The sequence below is a fragment of the Mixophyes fleayi genome, chromosome 4 (genome assembly GCF_038048845.1).
Source record: "Mixophyes fleayi isolate aMixFle1 chromosome 4, aMixFle1.hap1, whole genome shotgun sequence".
Classification (NCBI taxonomy): Eukaryota; Metazoa; Chordata; class Amphibia; order Anura; family Limnodynastidae; genus Mixophyes; species Mixophyes fleayi.
The window spans coordinates 114,811,629-114,828,312 of record NC_134405.1 but is presented as its reverse complement, the minus strand read 5'-3'; the positions used below and the strand labels follow the sequence as shown (position 1 = coordinate 114,828,312).

The 16,684-nt window shown below is 39.1% G+C and overlaps 1 protein-coding gene across 1 annotated transcript in view; it reads left to right on the top strand.

Moving 5' to 3' along the window:
- The window catches only part of RFX7 (regulatory factor X7), a 98,079-nt gene that overhangs the window by 56,020 nt on the left and 25,375 nt on the right, over positions 1–16,684 (top strand). The window contains exon 3 of the mRNA XM_075208041.1: positions 15,909–15,991. Within this exon, the coding sequence (XP_075064142.1) occupies positions 15,909–15,991 (83 nt within the window). The remainder of the gene's footprint in view (positions 1–15,908; positions 15,992–16,684) is intronic.

Sequence of the window (16,684 nt, the reverse complement as noted above, 5' to 3'; positions counted from 1 at the left end):
TTAAAGTACAGCAATCTTAGTATTTGTTATGCCACTGTGATAGATATAGATATAGATAGATAGATATATATAGATATATATATATATCTCTAACACACACACACGGCTATTGCACTGTAAGGTGAAGCACTTATTAGTATTATTTTCAGTGTTCCTCATTGGGGCCTCTGGTCTGTAGAGCTAAGTTTGATGTTTTAGTGTAGCCAACATATATTCATCGATTATGAAATTTAATTGGCTATACCTGTATTTTATGGGGCGTGAAAGCAGACAAAATGACTCGCTACATTCAAAATACAGCTGTCGTTCTCCCTTGTCCTGATGATCTTCAACCCTGGTTAAGGCTAGTGAGTCACTGTGGAAAGCTGCATGTACTTTGTCACAGGAGCGATGTGGATTAGACATGCTAGAAACTGAAGAGGACAGTATGGTCACAGCAAGCCTTCATATTTTTAGTTAGAGTTTAACACTTTGCTGGTAGATACACTTTAAAAAACATTACTCGTCTGGAATTTACCCACATGGGTCTGTTTGTTATCCATAATCCTCAACTTCCAATCATGGATGTGCCTCATTCAGGTCCTCTGAGTGCAATATTCCAATGTAAAGCAAGCTATAGGAAGACTAGCTTCCAATAATTTGCAAACGGCATCAGATTAAAATTGTCCCATAAAATATGTGAAATCTCTGCCACTTGAAATGAAAATGGTAAAAACAAGGTTGTTCTGTAGCAGTAATATGGAAATGTCATGTTTTAAAATGTACTTTATGAGAGTACAAACATATGTTATCCTATTAACATGTTCATTGAGAAGTAAAGGCAGATATAATTGCATTAAATTGCCTTAAAACTTATGCAACTACGTAAATGAATACTGATAACTGAGGGGGGAAACTAATGGTACTCACGTTAGCATTTTGAAAATATTTTAGATCCGGTAAGGGTATTCTGCATTAGTTTGAAACAAATTTAACTGGTACACTAAGGGGCTTATTTAATAACACTGCATAAAGACCTAACTGGTACACTAAGGGGCTTATTTAATAACACTGCACAAAGACCAAGTATAGTATGGTATTTGTACGTACATGCTGGAGACCAACAAGGAAAATACTGAAACAAGCAATGGGCAAAATACAGATAATTCAAGAAGCATAGATCAAATAACTGTAACAAATGAGGCATAAGACATAATAGACAAGGTATAGAACATGCAGGAGGCATGATGATACAAGGATGACCAGTTGGGAATGGACAACATAGACAATAAGGAGAGTGTCCTGCTCAAGGGAGGGTTTGAGACTGAGGCAAGAGGATGCAGTGAAACAGAGAGCATGCTGGCAGAGGCAGACTGGGTGGGTTTTAAAGGAGAAGTTAAATCTTTGGAAAGATTGCGCATGGTCACGTAATCCATAGGTGATGAGTGGCACGGGAGAAGTTATGGAGGTGTTTGGTGTGTCATCAGAGTAGAGGTGTTACTGAAGACCAAAGGAGTTGATTAGTTTCCTTAGGGAAGAGGTGTACAGCAGGGATTAGAGAGGGCTGAGAACAGACCCCTGTTGAACCCCAGCAAGTAGAGGGAGAAGAATGAGCTGGAGGTAGAAAAAGAGAAGGAGTGTTTGGAGAGGTAAACCAGAAGAGAAGTGTCACAAAGGTCATGTGAATTATTTTATTAAATGAAGCCATAATGTCTCTTCTCATAGTTGTTTTTTTCATGTGATTTTTTTTAATGCATATTTAACATGTTTGCTTAATTTAACCCATTGAGGGAGATTCTATTAGGTAAGAGTTGCTTCGCACTTCATTTTTCCACATGTAATGTAACTGACAGCAATTCTATTACATGACCCGTTCTCAACTGAAAATAGGGTTGCATTTCACTCTCTTTTACGCGTACCTTCTAGGAGTGACGTCTCTGTGTTTTCAGACTTAAACTTTAACAACTGGTCATCCAGTATAGCTCTAAATAGTGGCTGTCATTCAAATAATTATACAAAACATAATCACGTCTACATTTTATGTTGGCGGTTAATATTTGTTATAAACACTCTTCCCCAGTTTGTAATCCTAATCACTTGCTGAAAGGGTTCAGGATAGGTGAGGTTAAATGACTGTCAGACTGCTAGTCAGTGCATGCTGGCCGCATGATAGCTATTCATCTCCGACACTGTGACTGAGCTGCATCTTATGGGTATGTGTTAGTGAAACAGCATTACAGCTAGGACTTTATAACACTGAACTAATATTGCCTGTGATGGTGGGTCTTCCTAACATTGCTATTAAGCATTTTACATGAAACAAAATCGTGGATAAAAAAGGATGGACCCTATGTGATCACAAGAGTTTATAAATGCTATAAAAATATACATTTTTTTAATCTTAGTGTTATTATTACACATCTGTCTTTCATACACTTCTAATTTCCCTCTTTTGTGCTTTGGCATTAACCATCATAATCTCAGTCTAGACAGAGATTAAGCTATTCTGCATATATGCAGGATTATCCAAGTAGATTATGAACCTTCTATTTCATAATATCTTGGTGCCTAGAAGTTGTAATGTGCTGAGCAGTCTAATTGATTATTCTCAGCAGATGAAATCTTAATTGGATGGGCAAACTACATATTGTAATTGCTTTCTAGATATGGAATCTAAAAGATGTACTGTTGAACGGTATGTTCATTTTATAATGTTTTGTAAAGGGAAATTGTAGGATCAGCAAAATTTCCATTTTGTCCCCTACAATTCTATCACTGAGCATTTTCTGTCGCTATTTGTAAGCAGCACTGATAAAAATGTAAACAACTTGTTTACTTTTGAACACATCGTTCTTAATTAAATCTTGTACATATGCTGTTGATGGTGTGCATTGCACTCAATTGAGCGCGTCACAGGGTCAGATAACGGGTTGGTGTACTGTAGGGGGGAGCCGCTTTGCCACAAGTAGGGGATGATTAGACGTAGAAGGGATTGTCCAGAAAAAGACAACTTCTCTAATAAGGAAGGGAAATAGTGGAGCAGTATGGGAAAAGACAGGGGTAATTTTCAAATGTAAAAGTGTCATTTAGACATAGTGTTGCAAATTATGTTAAAACACTAGCATTTTAGATATTGGATCCCATATTTGTATTGTTTTATATTTTGTGCCAGTCCCCTGTCTGCCAATCATGTTCCTTAGCTCTGCTAGGGCCACAGTAGGGATTGTGTGATGTGCCTCACATCACACAATGCCATTGACATTCTCTCATGTGGTATCAGAGCCTTAACATATATAGTGGCTGGGCTATTGTGATATGCTGTATAGTCCCTCTGCCTTACGTATGCAGTGATTATGCTATAATGGCTGGCCTCTTAGTTTATGCCAGGCAGGTTTATTTTTAGGTCTTCTTTTATCTTTCTTACTTTTGGTAAACTTATGTCTCCTTCCCATGTATTTCGGTCTCCTACCCCTTATAATTCAGCAAGTCTTCCCTGTAATTCAGTCTTCCCCTCACCTATTGCTTTTTTTTTTCATATACAAGCATTGGGCAGAGGAGAGGATATATCTGGGTTCCACACACTATGCTGTTGCTCCAAGTTATCGATAGATTGTGATGTCATCAGAGTTCCATTTCATGTTACTGCTTTTTATGTCTTGTTGATTTGAAATCTCATTGTACACAAGTCCACTGTGTTTTTACAAGAGCGGTGAGGATTCACTTTATGCATCCTGTCTATATGTTAACATTAACTATAAATAATGTCAGTTGCTAAGCACAGTAGTATATGGTGGGCAGGATGTGGTGGCCACAACATTTATGCTGGGCATATAACTGCATACTAGGTACAAACAGTATATGTTGTGCATAGGACTGTGCTTGGCATGAGGCTTAGCAGCCTGTATGTTGTGGCACTTATGGACACAAGGCATACCAAGCATGCTATTTACTTTTCCACCAACCTCCCTGATAGGATATCTACCCCTTCACTACATAAGGCCAAAAATGTCTCCCTACATACCAGATAAGATGAACAGCACTTGTCTGAGTTTTCTACAACAAAGAACAGGTTTATTTCTCTGTGGTTGAGTTATCTGCTGCATTCATGGATTTTTATTAGATGATCAATATAGCCTATTTAAGTATTCAGTGTTTCAATCCAAATGTTTTTTTGTAGTATGTGCAGTTTGTTAGTTGTTTATTAGCTGTTAAATGTGCTTTTATAATGTTAGTAAGTCATTAGATGGACGAAGTTTTATCAGAGTATCGGACTGGCGTTACCTGGTCAGTCATTTGATAGACTGCACATTATCAGGTTATCAAACCCAAACCTCAAGGGATAAAAGTAAACAAAACCACATGAGGTACTATTTTACCATTCAAAGGGCCACTATACTAGAGAATAAAAATGACGCCAAAGAAAAAAGCTACTAATAACACACACAAATATTATTATTATCGTAGATTTGCAAGGTGCCACAGTACTCCGCAGCGCTGTACAGTAAGGAAAATAGTACATACATAAAACAGGGACATACAAGGCAGACAAAACAAATACAGACATGAAAACAGAGGGTATGAAGGACGCTGTTCATTAGAGAGCTTACATTCTAAGTGAAAGAGGGCACAGCTGAAACAAGAGAAGTAAATGTGGGATTATCAATGGGAATGTTGAAACCACCTAGCATGAGTAGGCAGGTCTAAAGGATAGGAAATAAGTGAGCCAGGCTGCAAAGTCATCAAGGAATTGAGAAACTGGACCTGGGAGGTGATAAATGACAGCAACACTAAGGTGGAGAGGATAAAATAGATGGATAGTGTGGATTTCAAAGGAAGAGAATGAGAGGGAGGATACAGAGGGTATGACTTGTAAGATGCCTTTAGGAGAGAGTAGAATGCCTACTCCACCACCTTGTCTGTTTCCGGGTCTGGGAGTGTGGCTAAGGGAGAGTCCCTCATAGGAGAGCAGTGCAGGGGATGTAGTGTCAGAGGAGGTGAGCCAAGTTTCTGTAATGGCAAGGAGGTTGAGGGATTTAGAAATGAATAGATCACAGATGGATGTAAGTTTTTTTACAAACAGATTTGGTGTTCATAGAGCACAGGAGAAGGGAAAAGAGGGTAGTGGAGATATGTGGTTAAGGTTGGCGGGATTGGAAGTATGGGATGGATGGAAAGGTTTGGGGTGGAACAAGGAGCTTGAGTAGATAATGGGGATTGTGCAGGGTCCAGAGATAGGCGAGATATCGCCAGCAGCCATGAGAAGGAGCAGTGTGAATAAGAGGACGTGTGAGGTTTATTTCTGTTTATGTAGGCTGGTGGGTGCAGGACAAAACAGTTCATGTGCACAGACTAGTGAGGAGGGAAGTAGTGAAGGGGAAATCATAATCCAGGACGGAGGAATAGGATGAAGCGGAAAGAAGAAGAGTTTGGAGAGAAGTATGGTGACAGTAAATAGGAGAGACTGTAAATTGAGTAAGTGTATGGTGGAGAGATGTGAATGTATGTGTATTTGTTAGGGTAGGTAATGAAAGAGTAGAAAGGAACAATTGATCCAAATTGTGTGGAGAAATGGAAGAGGTGAAGGATACTTACAACCACCTGGCTGGGATTAATGCAGTATGCAGTTTGTGCCGCTCTAACACAACGAGGTCCAGGAGGATCCTGACAGTTGGGTGCAGAGGATCTAGCAGCCTGGTAACAACAGAGATGGTAACAGCAATCGCAACTGAGCTCAGTGGGCAGCTGAACAGATGTTGACACAGCAATGACAGTTGAGCTGTGTTAATAATAAAAATAATAATAATATTACTAAAACAGTTATATGAAATAAGTACCTAATTTCAGGGGTAGCATTTATGTTCTGTGTACATCAGACTTCATATCTAAAGTTGGCCCCACATATTTAGATTCAACTGTTTGGACTCATCATCGAATGGCTGGATTTAAATCCAATTTGGCCACACAAGTGGATGACCAAATTGGACAGCTCTGACATTATCTAGTCAGAGTCTAGTGCACTTGGCTGCTGATCTCGCACACACCGATAACAGTCACTGGCTGACTGCATTTTCTTTTGGGAACTATTAAAATCCTGATGAATGTTTAATTATTCTCGGCCATCTATGATGGTCAGTGGATCGTCTCACAATGCTCTCCTGCCAGTTTGGGCCAAATTGGCTGTCAAAATGCTGTGTGTGTTACCAAATAAGAAGTTTTTCAAAAGTCTGTGCATTCGACTGGCAAGGAAATATATAAATAAAGTAGGATGGAACAAAATATGCAAGAGGTGTTAAAGAAAAGGAGAAGGGGGAGTGATGTCGAGTCCATAGCGTAGGTCCAAGGAGAGATCCCTATAGAATGAATTGCTATAAATGAACCAAGCACACCAGGCTTGAGTATATTTGTGGGTTTGTTTGTTACGTAAGCAGAGATTTTCTCCATGGTTGCTAAATACCAGATTTAATAAGAAGCTGCTGCCAGGAGGGGGCGTTCAGGCATATCCAGTGACTTTTAATTAAGTATATGGCTGCGTTAAGAATTTGTATTATGAGCTTATAGAGTAGATATCCAAACGCTCTAACGTGGAGTTGAGAGAAAAGAGCCGGGGCATTTAGAAATGGAAACTTTGAAAATATCATTAGTAAGTCTAGCAACATTGTTCCAAAACCAGACTAAATTTTGGCAAAACCTCCAGATGTGGCTGAAGGATCCTCTTCCTCCATAACCCCTACAGCATTGATCAGAGGCGCCACCATAGGGTCTGCCATTGGAGTTTGCCATACGTAAGTTGAAGAAGCTCTTACGTGGGGGTCAATTCTTGAACTCAAATTGAACAAACTATCTATGTAGTTGCACCAAAATGAGTTTGGGTGCCTTGTTTTGGAGAGTTTGGAAGAGGTAGATTAGGCGGGGCAGTAGATTCATTGCAAGTACCACTAACCACCGAATCCTTGATATAATTCATTTCTGACAACTTAACATATCCAGCTTCATTGATTTGATAAGGAAAATTCTCTACGTACAAATATTTGTATTGGAAGCTGATATTTATGCCAAGATTTGTAATCTTGCGAAGTTTCCAGGAGAAATGTACATTTTCTTTTCGAAAGCTCCAGGGTGGACTGTTTAAAAATGGAGGGCAAGAGACTGTTTCAGTGAAATGTAATTTTATAACCTGTTAAAGAAATTGGAATACATTTTGAAAAGACGTGAGGGAAGGTCAATGTAAGGAGTACAGTGTATAGGCACACTTTGTATTGTTCCTCTCCAACTAAGGTGCCCTTGATATCTGGGGATAAGCGAATTAATCAAGCCAAGGGCTTGATTATCAGTGCGAATATCAGAGGTGACAACTAAAGAGTCTATTTAAGAGAAACCACATAAGAAGCTCTCTGAGCCGGAATCTGACTATAAATAAAGGACAATAGATTAGTTTACTGCATTGTAAGTTTAAATGTAATATATGTAGTAGTTTACATGTTTTAGTGACAAGTGCAAAATGCCTCTACATATTATATCAAGATGTAGTCCTCACCTTAAAATTCTCAAGGCAGCCGGTCTCTGCTTTTTAACAAAGCAGAAAATTAACCAGATGGACAGCCGTTGCTCACCACATGTATAGGATTTTAAATAAATGATGTGCTGGGCATCGTGGGTGTGGGAGATATTGAATAGCGGAAAGGTCACAAAAGAAGGGCTCATTTTTGTATTGAGAGAGAGATAGACATAGATAGACATGTATATAGATACATATGTATGTTCCATCCAGTAGGAAACCAGGACTCCTTGTTCATAGCATTTATTAAGATTATAACATTAATTAAAGAGGTAGCTTATATAAAAGAAAGCATGCTCTTCTTTAAACAGTGACGTATGTTAAAGTGCCCACAGTGGTGTGTATCATGATGACCTGTGGCTGTTTCTGTGTCTTCCAAGCACCTTTGTCAAGGGCTGCCACACACATGTGTATTTACATTTAAATAAACATACTGACGCCAAACCAACCTACACCACACCCCCTATTACTCACACACATCTTTGAAACAAGGTATTGCAACATAAAATAGTAAACCTAATAACATTCCAGAGTGCATCACTTTAGGAAAAAATCGGTAGTTATTTTTAACAAACTAATGCTTTAACATACTTAAATGCAGAGAGCAAAATCGGCATTCCGAAATCCTAGTTACAAAGTCTACGCATAAAGTGCTGTGACACTTCTCATTCATAGCATTGGCTAAGCAATCAACAGCTAATTTTCACTCATAGGTTGTAGTTCCAACCACATGATCAAGTAAAAGAAAGAAAGCTATGATCACTTACTTGAACAACATTAACGCTAAGCAAGCAACCATGATGTACCCTCATTGACCACTATTATAGTCACATGATCGGATCGGCAATAAATAATCATATACATAGAGGAAAACTTTCTCATATGTTGTTGATGATAGGTAACTAAGCAACCAAATCTTAGGGGGGTATTCAATTGCGATTCGTGGCTGCGCGTATAAATCCTTTAGGGACATATTCAATTAGGATTCTTGGCCACAATTACGCGCTGCCGGTCCTGGTACCGCAGCATCTTGACTTTCAGTATGCACCCCTGAAATCCACTATGTTGCGGTACCGGAACGATGCGTTATACACGCAACCACGAATCGTAATTGAATACCCCACATAATGTGCACCAGAAGATAACTGCACAGATAATATAGCAGTTTATGCATGTAGGCAATGCATAAACTGATATAATGATCAACATTAAATGACATACTTATAACAAATAATAAATAACTTATGATTACATGTATAAAGAGTAAATGATGTAAGTAATAATTATCAGCACCGTAATATATAAACAGTCTGTCACAAACATGCTCCCAGCTGCCGTGACATTTGGGGTGATTGCTCTATGAGGTCACACACCATTCCAGACTGCAGTCTCTCTACACCTATCACACAGGTTATAGACCTACTGAATCGCCCCCAAACAGCACTCACACCCCCACACACTTCAGGTTTGCCACCACCTATTAAATACGGGCAATAGAACCCCCAATATACTGTCTAACACTGGCACACAGGGCTTCTAGCTGCTCACAGACTAGCAAGACCCACAGCAGCAAACAAAGGGTTAGCTCTTCTCCGTTTTTTTTTTAGACACCTCCACACCTGTCTCCGCCCCCAGGGTTGTGTCTGTGATACATTTTTCAATCACAATTTGCATGTTGCCTGATTTAATACCCAATTCTACTATATGACCTAACTTTTCTGTTGATCGTCACACAGACCCAATTTCATTATTAATAAATCCCTTATGACTTTGTCCATCTTTTGATAGCAAACATGATGAAATTTTGACATACCTTTTCCAAAGATATGTGATTTTAGCTGTTCCCGGATACCACCCGTACCTGTCATTCCTGTTCAACCCTGGTGTGATTCCTGCTAGTCAGTATGGAGTGGCACCCGTATTTCCCAAAATATGAACTTTGAAGGTGTTTTCCTTTTGAAGCTCATATTTCTATATACCTGTATAGGCCTTCAAAATGCTGCCTTGGGCTGCAAGGATGTCCAACTATGACCGGCTCCACAAAGTGTATTCAGGAGTCCAAAAACTAACTTGTCAGAATATATCTCACAGCAAGAGCTGCTACAGGTGACATGGTTATATTCTCACACTGGGATGTGCAAATACACATACAACAGACTTTCCGTCTTCACATTTTACACTTTAGTAGTTGAACTTATCAATGGGTTAATTTGATATAACATATTTACACTGCAGTTATTATTTATCCCTTATTTCCCACAATTATGTGATGGGTTAACCCTTATAAATAACTGTAAGTTCTCTATGTTCACGACACAGCCCTGTTGTATATAAAGATCATCTTAAAGAAACTTATATGCATGACCCATAAATACATGTATATTAATTCATCTTAACTAGTAAGCAGCTATTCATGCTCCAACTCATGCTCCAAATCTGAAATAAACTAATGTAATGGTATGAAAAATTTAATGCGTCAACACCATGTATTGGTATGAGTTCCAATACATAAATCACTTCATATAACCGGCAAAGTAAACCCAAAGTAAACCAGTGAATATGTCCAACTGTTTACAAAAAAACAGGAGAAATTGAACTCTTCATTCAGACCATGTCAAACTAAAGTATTGAGGCGGTGTATCCACAGAGTTTCTTTTACTAACCATAACCTCTCCTGATCACAGTCACATTGAAGCTGCGGTACTTGCTCTATAGGCATAAAACGAATGTCAATTATCTGTTGAGCTACTGGTGGTGGTTTGTCATTCAATTGTGGCATAGCTTTTTTTTTTTTTAATCTAAGATCTTTGTAACGCCATTCTTTTTTATTAACATACGTGAAGTTTTTCTAACTTAGTTTATTACAAGGGCATTTAATGATATACACCACATATTTGCAATTGCATGTCAGTTGTATAGTTTGTATTACGATTATTAAATTTATCATCAACCAGTATAAATTGACAATATACACAGCCCCTACATTTGAATGCCCATGGTTTAAAGGCTAACCAACATTGAAATCTAGTGTGGCCATGTCATTGTGGACCAAAGCCTTTCAAGTTACACCTCTGTTTATAGCAAAACATTGGAGGTGAATGTAGTCCAAGGACCTGGTCTGAATGCCAAGATATGCCAATGTCTGAAAAATAAATTCCATTTTTTCTTTTTTTTAAATCATAGAATAGGTGTTCACAAATGTCATCTGATCCATTGTGATTTCATCATCTTTAGTTTTCAACAAAATTTCTCTATCAAGTGGCAAGCATTTGAAGATAGCTTAATTCAGGGTTGTCCAACCCGCGGGCCGCATGCGGCCCAGCACGCCTGTAAATGTGGCCCAGAAGGAGTTTTGGTTGTGGCAAGGGGGCAGCGCTCTTAATGGAAAAAAAAAATCTTGCAAAGAAAATACTTACCTTGCGGTCACGTCGGCTGGTACTCCGGCTCCCTCCCTTGTCTCCTCCTCCGTGCGGCACTCGCAGTGAATGTCGGGTGTGATGTCATCACGCCCAACATCCTTTGCGGAGCGCAGCACAGAGGAGACACCCGCGCGAGAAGAACAATCAGCAGCACAGAATTGGAGAAGAGAAGAGGACAGGAGAACAAGCCGATTAAAAGGTAAGTTAAGGGGGATTTTTTTTTATTATTTCAAGTGACGCTGACAAGTGAATAAAAGTCACCTGGTCCTGGAGCATCATGGACCTTATCTCCCTGCTACATACTTCTACTTGTATTACTAATGGGGCATTATAAGTTGTTATCCCGTAACTAACATAATGGTGTAATTATCAAAACAGGTCACAATTTGGGGTCACAGTGGTGTATATGTCAGGTACCGCAGGCCTGGTCAGGGCACCCTGATATACAATGCCTGGCTTAAATGATATTGCATCGGAACAATACAAAAAGTGATTATAGAGAGGATTTTTTGAACAGGGCGACTGAAAGGTAACTATAGGGGGATTTGAAAAAAAAGTGATATATATATATATATATATATATATATATATATATATATATATATATATATATATTATACTATGTTTTCTATGGTTTTTTGGATGATCAGCTATCGTTATTGTTAGTGTATCTTATGTGCGGCCCAAACCAACTCGTCGTCTGCCAATGTGGCCCAGGGAAGCTAAAAGGTTGGACACCCCTGGCTTAATTAATCTCATTGTAATTATAACGTCTATCAAGAAATATATCTCCCCATTTCTTTTCAAGTCATAGGTAATTGGTTTTTCACAGATTTACATTGCACATGTTTTTAATATTATTTATAAATGTTTTTACTTTGAGCACTTTGATCAAATTATGCATTATGCCAACTTACATTTTAAAATAACTCTACCTTTACCCATACTGAACCCACAATTTCCCTTCTCATTTTATTGTTTAGCATAGCTTCTTTCATTGCCAATAGCTGGAGATGTTTGGGGATCATGTCTGTATGTATAAAAATGACACTAAGCATCAGGATTTTTTTTATCTTTCCCTCCCCCTTTTCGGTCTTCAGGATTTTGTGGATTATGCTGTGTAGAGCGATGCCATACCTCTCAGCTTTTCCAGCTGTCGGGACAAACATCCAGGATGGTGGAGTCCCACATATTGGAAAAAATTGGGATACACTTGGGTGTCTGTGAGTTTATTTACTGTTAGGTATGTTTGTTGATAGGTCATGTCCCCTCCTTACCGATACATGCAATGGGTAAGCCTAAACAAAGGACCGACATCAAAAGTGTTAATGTCCAACTCTGCTGTGCCGAAAAAGTTACATCCCGCTGTTGTACACAAAGTGTAAAAAATGTGCAAATGTATTTAATAGTAGAAATATTTTATAATGTAAGTAGTAAAAAAGTAAATGTTTTCGATTAATGTATGATTTTGTGGTGCTGGAAGTTAACAGTCGTTGCAGTGCCAATAGGGCTGTGGAGTGAATTTAAGTATAGATAGGATAGATATACTTTAAAATATGTATTTAAATAAAATGAATGTTATAACTTGCCCATGTGGCCCATAGGGTATCTGGTCTCTCAAAGAGTCCTGTTTTTACTCCAGTTACCATTTGCGGGAAATGGAATGCTGTGATGTCCCAGGGGTCTTCAGGCCTGGTGTTCCAGAGGAGGGACCACAGGAGCTGCACCTGCGGTGCCGGATGGGACTTACAATAGCACCTCCTAGATTCAAAGTAGAATAAATTTCCCTGGCTGGTTGCACAAAAGTGGAAAGGAGCCTGAGCCCCCCTCATCCTGGAAGAGCATGGACAGGGGGGGAAGAACATACAGGCTGATTAACTTGCAAGCTGTCTGCTAAATAATACTAGCAACTTGTCAGCTACCTTTTGTGCAGTGATGGCAGACTAGGTTTCTCCAGTGAGATCCTAACCGATTGAGTTCATTAGTGAACTGGTTCAACGTCTCTGGGCAAAGTGCGGACTGAGTCAAATCCGTATCGCCCCCAACCATGCCCAGACTATCAGACTGTACAAGTGGTTCAACGGGACTCTGAAGTATGTGTTACAGGCATTTGTGACTTAAGAGGGGGCAGAATGGAAGCTCTACCCGCCACACCTTCTATTTGTTTATTGGAAGGTGCCGCTGGCATCTACATGTTTAGCCACACTTTGAGTTACTGTTACTAGGACCCCTCAAAAAGAGAATTTGTTTATCCAGAATATGTGTGTGGTGGACTATGTGCTCAGAAATCAGTTAGAGAACCTCATCAGGCTTGCGCAAGCTAACCTTACAGAGTCACAGACCACGCAGAAAACTTGATATGATCAGGGTGTACACGCCAGATGGAGATTTTGATATTGGGTAGAAGGTGGTTATTGTGATGTCCACACAACAACACAAGCTCCAGTGATGTGAGGCGGCAGTGTACTTGCCATGTAAACATGCAGTGAGATTATGGAGTCTGTAACTGTGGTTTGCTGCTTACTGATGGAGGAACCGGAGAGTGACTACTACTGCTATCTGACCTCGTGTATACTGAAGGGCAAGGTGGTGTAGACGAAGTGTGCTGGAACGAGCAACTGAGTGACTATAAGAGGGAGTAGCTGAAAACAATGCTACGTTTCCTAGTTCAGTATGAAGTCCAGCCAGACTTCCTTGGTGATGCAACATAGGTACACTGGTAAGCATAGGCGATTAGGCAACCTGCTTACCTACCTAGTCTTGCCAGAGGCAGAGAAGAACATATAGAGGGAGGTACAGAGATACTGGCGCTAGGTATGATCCAGCCATTTCGCAGTCCATGGGCAATCCTCCACTGCCTTGGTCCCCAAGAAGGGTAAAACAAATATGTTTTCCTTAGACTACCACAGTTTGAAAGATGTGATCATGTTTGACCTCAATTCCCTACCACAGTATTGATGCTTTATTAGGTGATTTGGACATAGCAAAGTATGTATTTGCTCTTGACTTAAGTAGGAATATTAGCAGATATTACTAACTCAAAGGCTCAAGAACGGTCAGTGTTCAAGGTCATGCTGTTGAAAAACATGCCAGCTACTTAGTCAATGACCTACTGGAAGGGTTTGAAAGCTTTGCTCATTATTACTTTTATAATATTGCCATTTTTAGCAAAACCTGGGAAGAGCATCTAAGGCTGGTGTTGGGGATGATTCTGTGGGTTTGTCTGACAATTAGGCAATGAGGTGCAGTACCTTGGGCATCGTGTTGGGGGAGGAAGCATGCATGAAACAGTGAAGGTAGAGGAAATCCAAGACTAGCCCTGGCCCACAACCAAGACACATTCTCAGCAGGGCACTACAGATATTGTAGACTGCATTCAGTTTAATCGCCAATTGTGGTTTAGTCTGTTTTTTTTTTTTTTTTTTATTGGTGTTTTATTTGTATAGTTCTGTTATACAGATTGTTTTATAGTAATTGGAACAAGAAAAGTTATAGTAATTGGAAGAAGGAAACGTGTAGTAATTCTAATAAGAACATTAATAAAAATGTCTGATCTGAGTAAATTAAGTTAGCTTATACTTCCTGATTATATCTTCTTCTTTTTTTTTTTTTACATTTTTTATTACTCAATTTGCGGCATTGAGTGGGTGGGGCAATTAAATCATCAAGCTAATGCAGATTGTCATCTTATCCCTTCCAAGCTGTCTTTACTGAAGTGGACAGGGCCATTTTCACATTTGCATTATATCCCTGCCCACAGGGTGGTAAACACTCTCTGGGGTATTGCCTGTTCTCTTAGGAGTCCAGGTGGTCTAATTCGTTAGTCTTCTGGATATCCCAGAAAAGTAGGCAACTATGGATTAAATACATCTGTGAAATATTTATTCCTAATAAATCCTAACAAGTCAGGAGGCCTAGAAAAGCGTACTATCCGTTTAGGACAGACTAGGGCAACCTGTGGCTCTTTACTGTTTGTGAAACTATGATTTATGGTCCTGCTAGAATGAGGCTGCCGCATATTTTTGTTTATGATTCCATAACCGCTTGCTTGCGAGCAGCTTTCCTAACTCTGGTGTAGGAGGGAAAACCTAACGATAGGAGAAAATAGAGCAGTATAAAAATGCTAATACTATTAATTGACACTTTGTTTAAGTTGTTCCAGAAACAAGGATTGGTGTGTTGAGAGCCCGACTGCCCACATTATGCAAAAACTAAAGGACTATACTGTTAAACTTTGCGAAATGTAAACAAATTATGGAAGAGCCAACATGTTGTTTTCTGCAAATATGAAGATATTATAAATATGCAGATCAGGAAAGTTAAGGCTGCGTAGGACGTGGTGCTTTGTTTTACTTGAATAACTCATTCATTGGATTTGGACAACTTTTTATGTCTTCCTGCCAAATACATGAACAGCCAGCATTATAATAAATCTGTTAGCTGATAGCTTGCGATGGTTAAAAGCTTGTTAGCAAAGGGAAATATTGCAGTGCTCTAAAGCGAATAAAAACATGTTGTACAACAAGCAGTCACCATGCTAGTCTGTCAGCTGCTACTTGCATGTGTAGAAAATGGCTGGCAATTAATGTTGCATCACTAGCTATTCAGTTTTGTACCAGGGTTCCATAAAAAATAAAATCATTTTCTGAGCCCAATTTCCACAACATTGTTATCTGTTTTTCATACCTGTTTTTGGATTTCATTGGTTCTCATTATCATTAATTATTTATACTCCTCCTTTTGTATAATTGTTTTTGGTTTTTTTGCAGTCTGAATTCTACAGACTTTTTTTTAATTCTTGTTTGTATGAAGTTGACAAGATATATAAAATGACGGGGAAGCTTTCTCTGATGTAGAGGTGCCCATTGTACTTGAGGTGCTGTTAAGTCTGCACTTGTGTTTAAAATGCTCATATTAAACTCATATTTTATTGTTTGTTTTGTTTTATATTGTAGCAAGAAGTGGAGAAGTTTACAGATCTTGAGAAACTCTACCTCTACCTCCAACTGCCTTCTGGTCCTAGCAATGTGGAGAAAAGGTTTGTGTGTGTGTGTGTGTGTGTATAATTATTACAAAGACATACTAAAAGAGTCCAGCCCACGATAACTGTTTTGTTTAACAAAGTGACATTATTTTTATAGGAAAATAGAGAATTCTTGGGCCAGAGTCGCCTGTAAGGTAACTGTTATACATAATAACAGGGTACATCGCTATTTAAATAAAAAATGTACTATAAATAACCTCTAATGAATCACCAATTGAGATATAAAAAATGTAATTATAGCCTAATAAAACATATAAGCCACATATATGATGTGATCAACATAAATTACATTATATTTATATTAGCTTTTTTTTTTCTATAAGGCACCACAAAAGGTCTGCAGCGCCATATATAGAGCATGGGACAAATCAGTACACAGCATAGAGGGCATTACAAAAACAAAGTGGAAAAAGTATAAACTCAGCTGAGAACAGGTACACAGGGCAAAGTGGTAAAATTGAGCTCCAGTGCAAAGATAACATGGGGAGGGAGGTGGAGAGTGAACTAAAGGTGGCTGAACCTGTGCCCAGTATTGTGGGCCCCACTAACAGGATCAGGGCAGTGATGGAGATCCGAAGACAAAGGAGTAGAGGAAAGACAGGGTTAGGAGTCAAGTAAGCCTTGAGGTGGAGAAAAGAGGCTGGGCAGCTGAAGGTAAACAGAAGGAAGAGGATACAAGGATAAAGG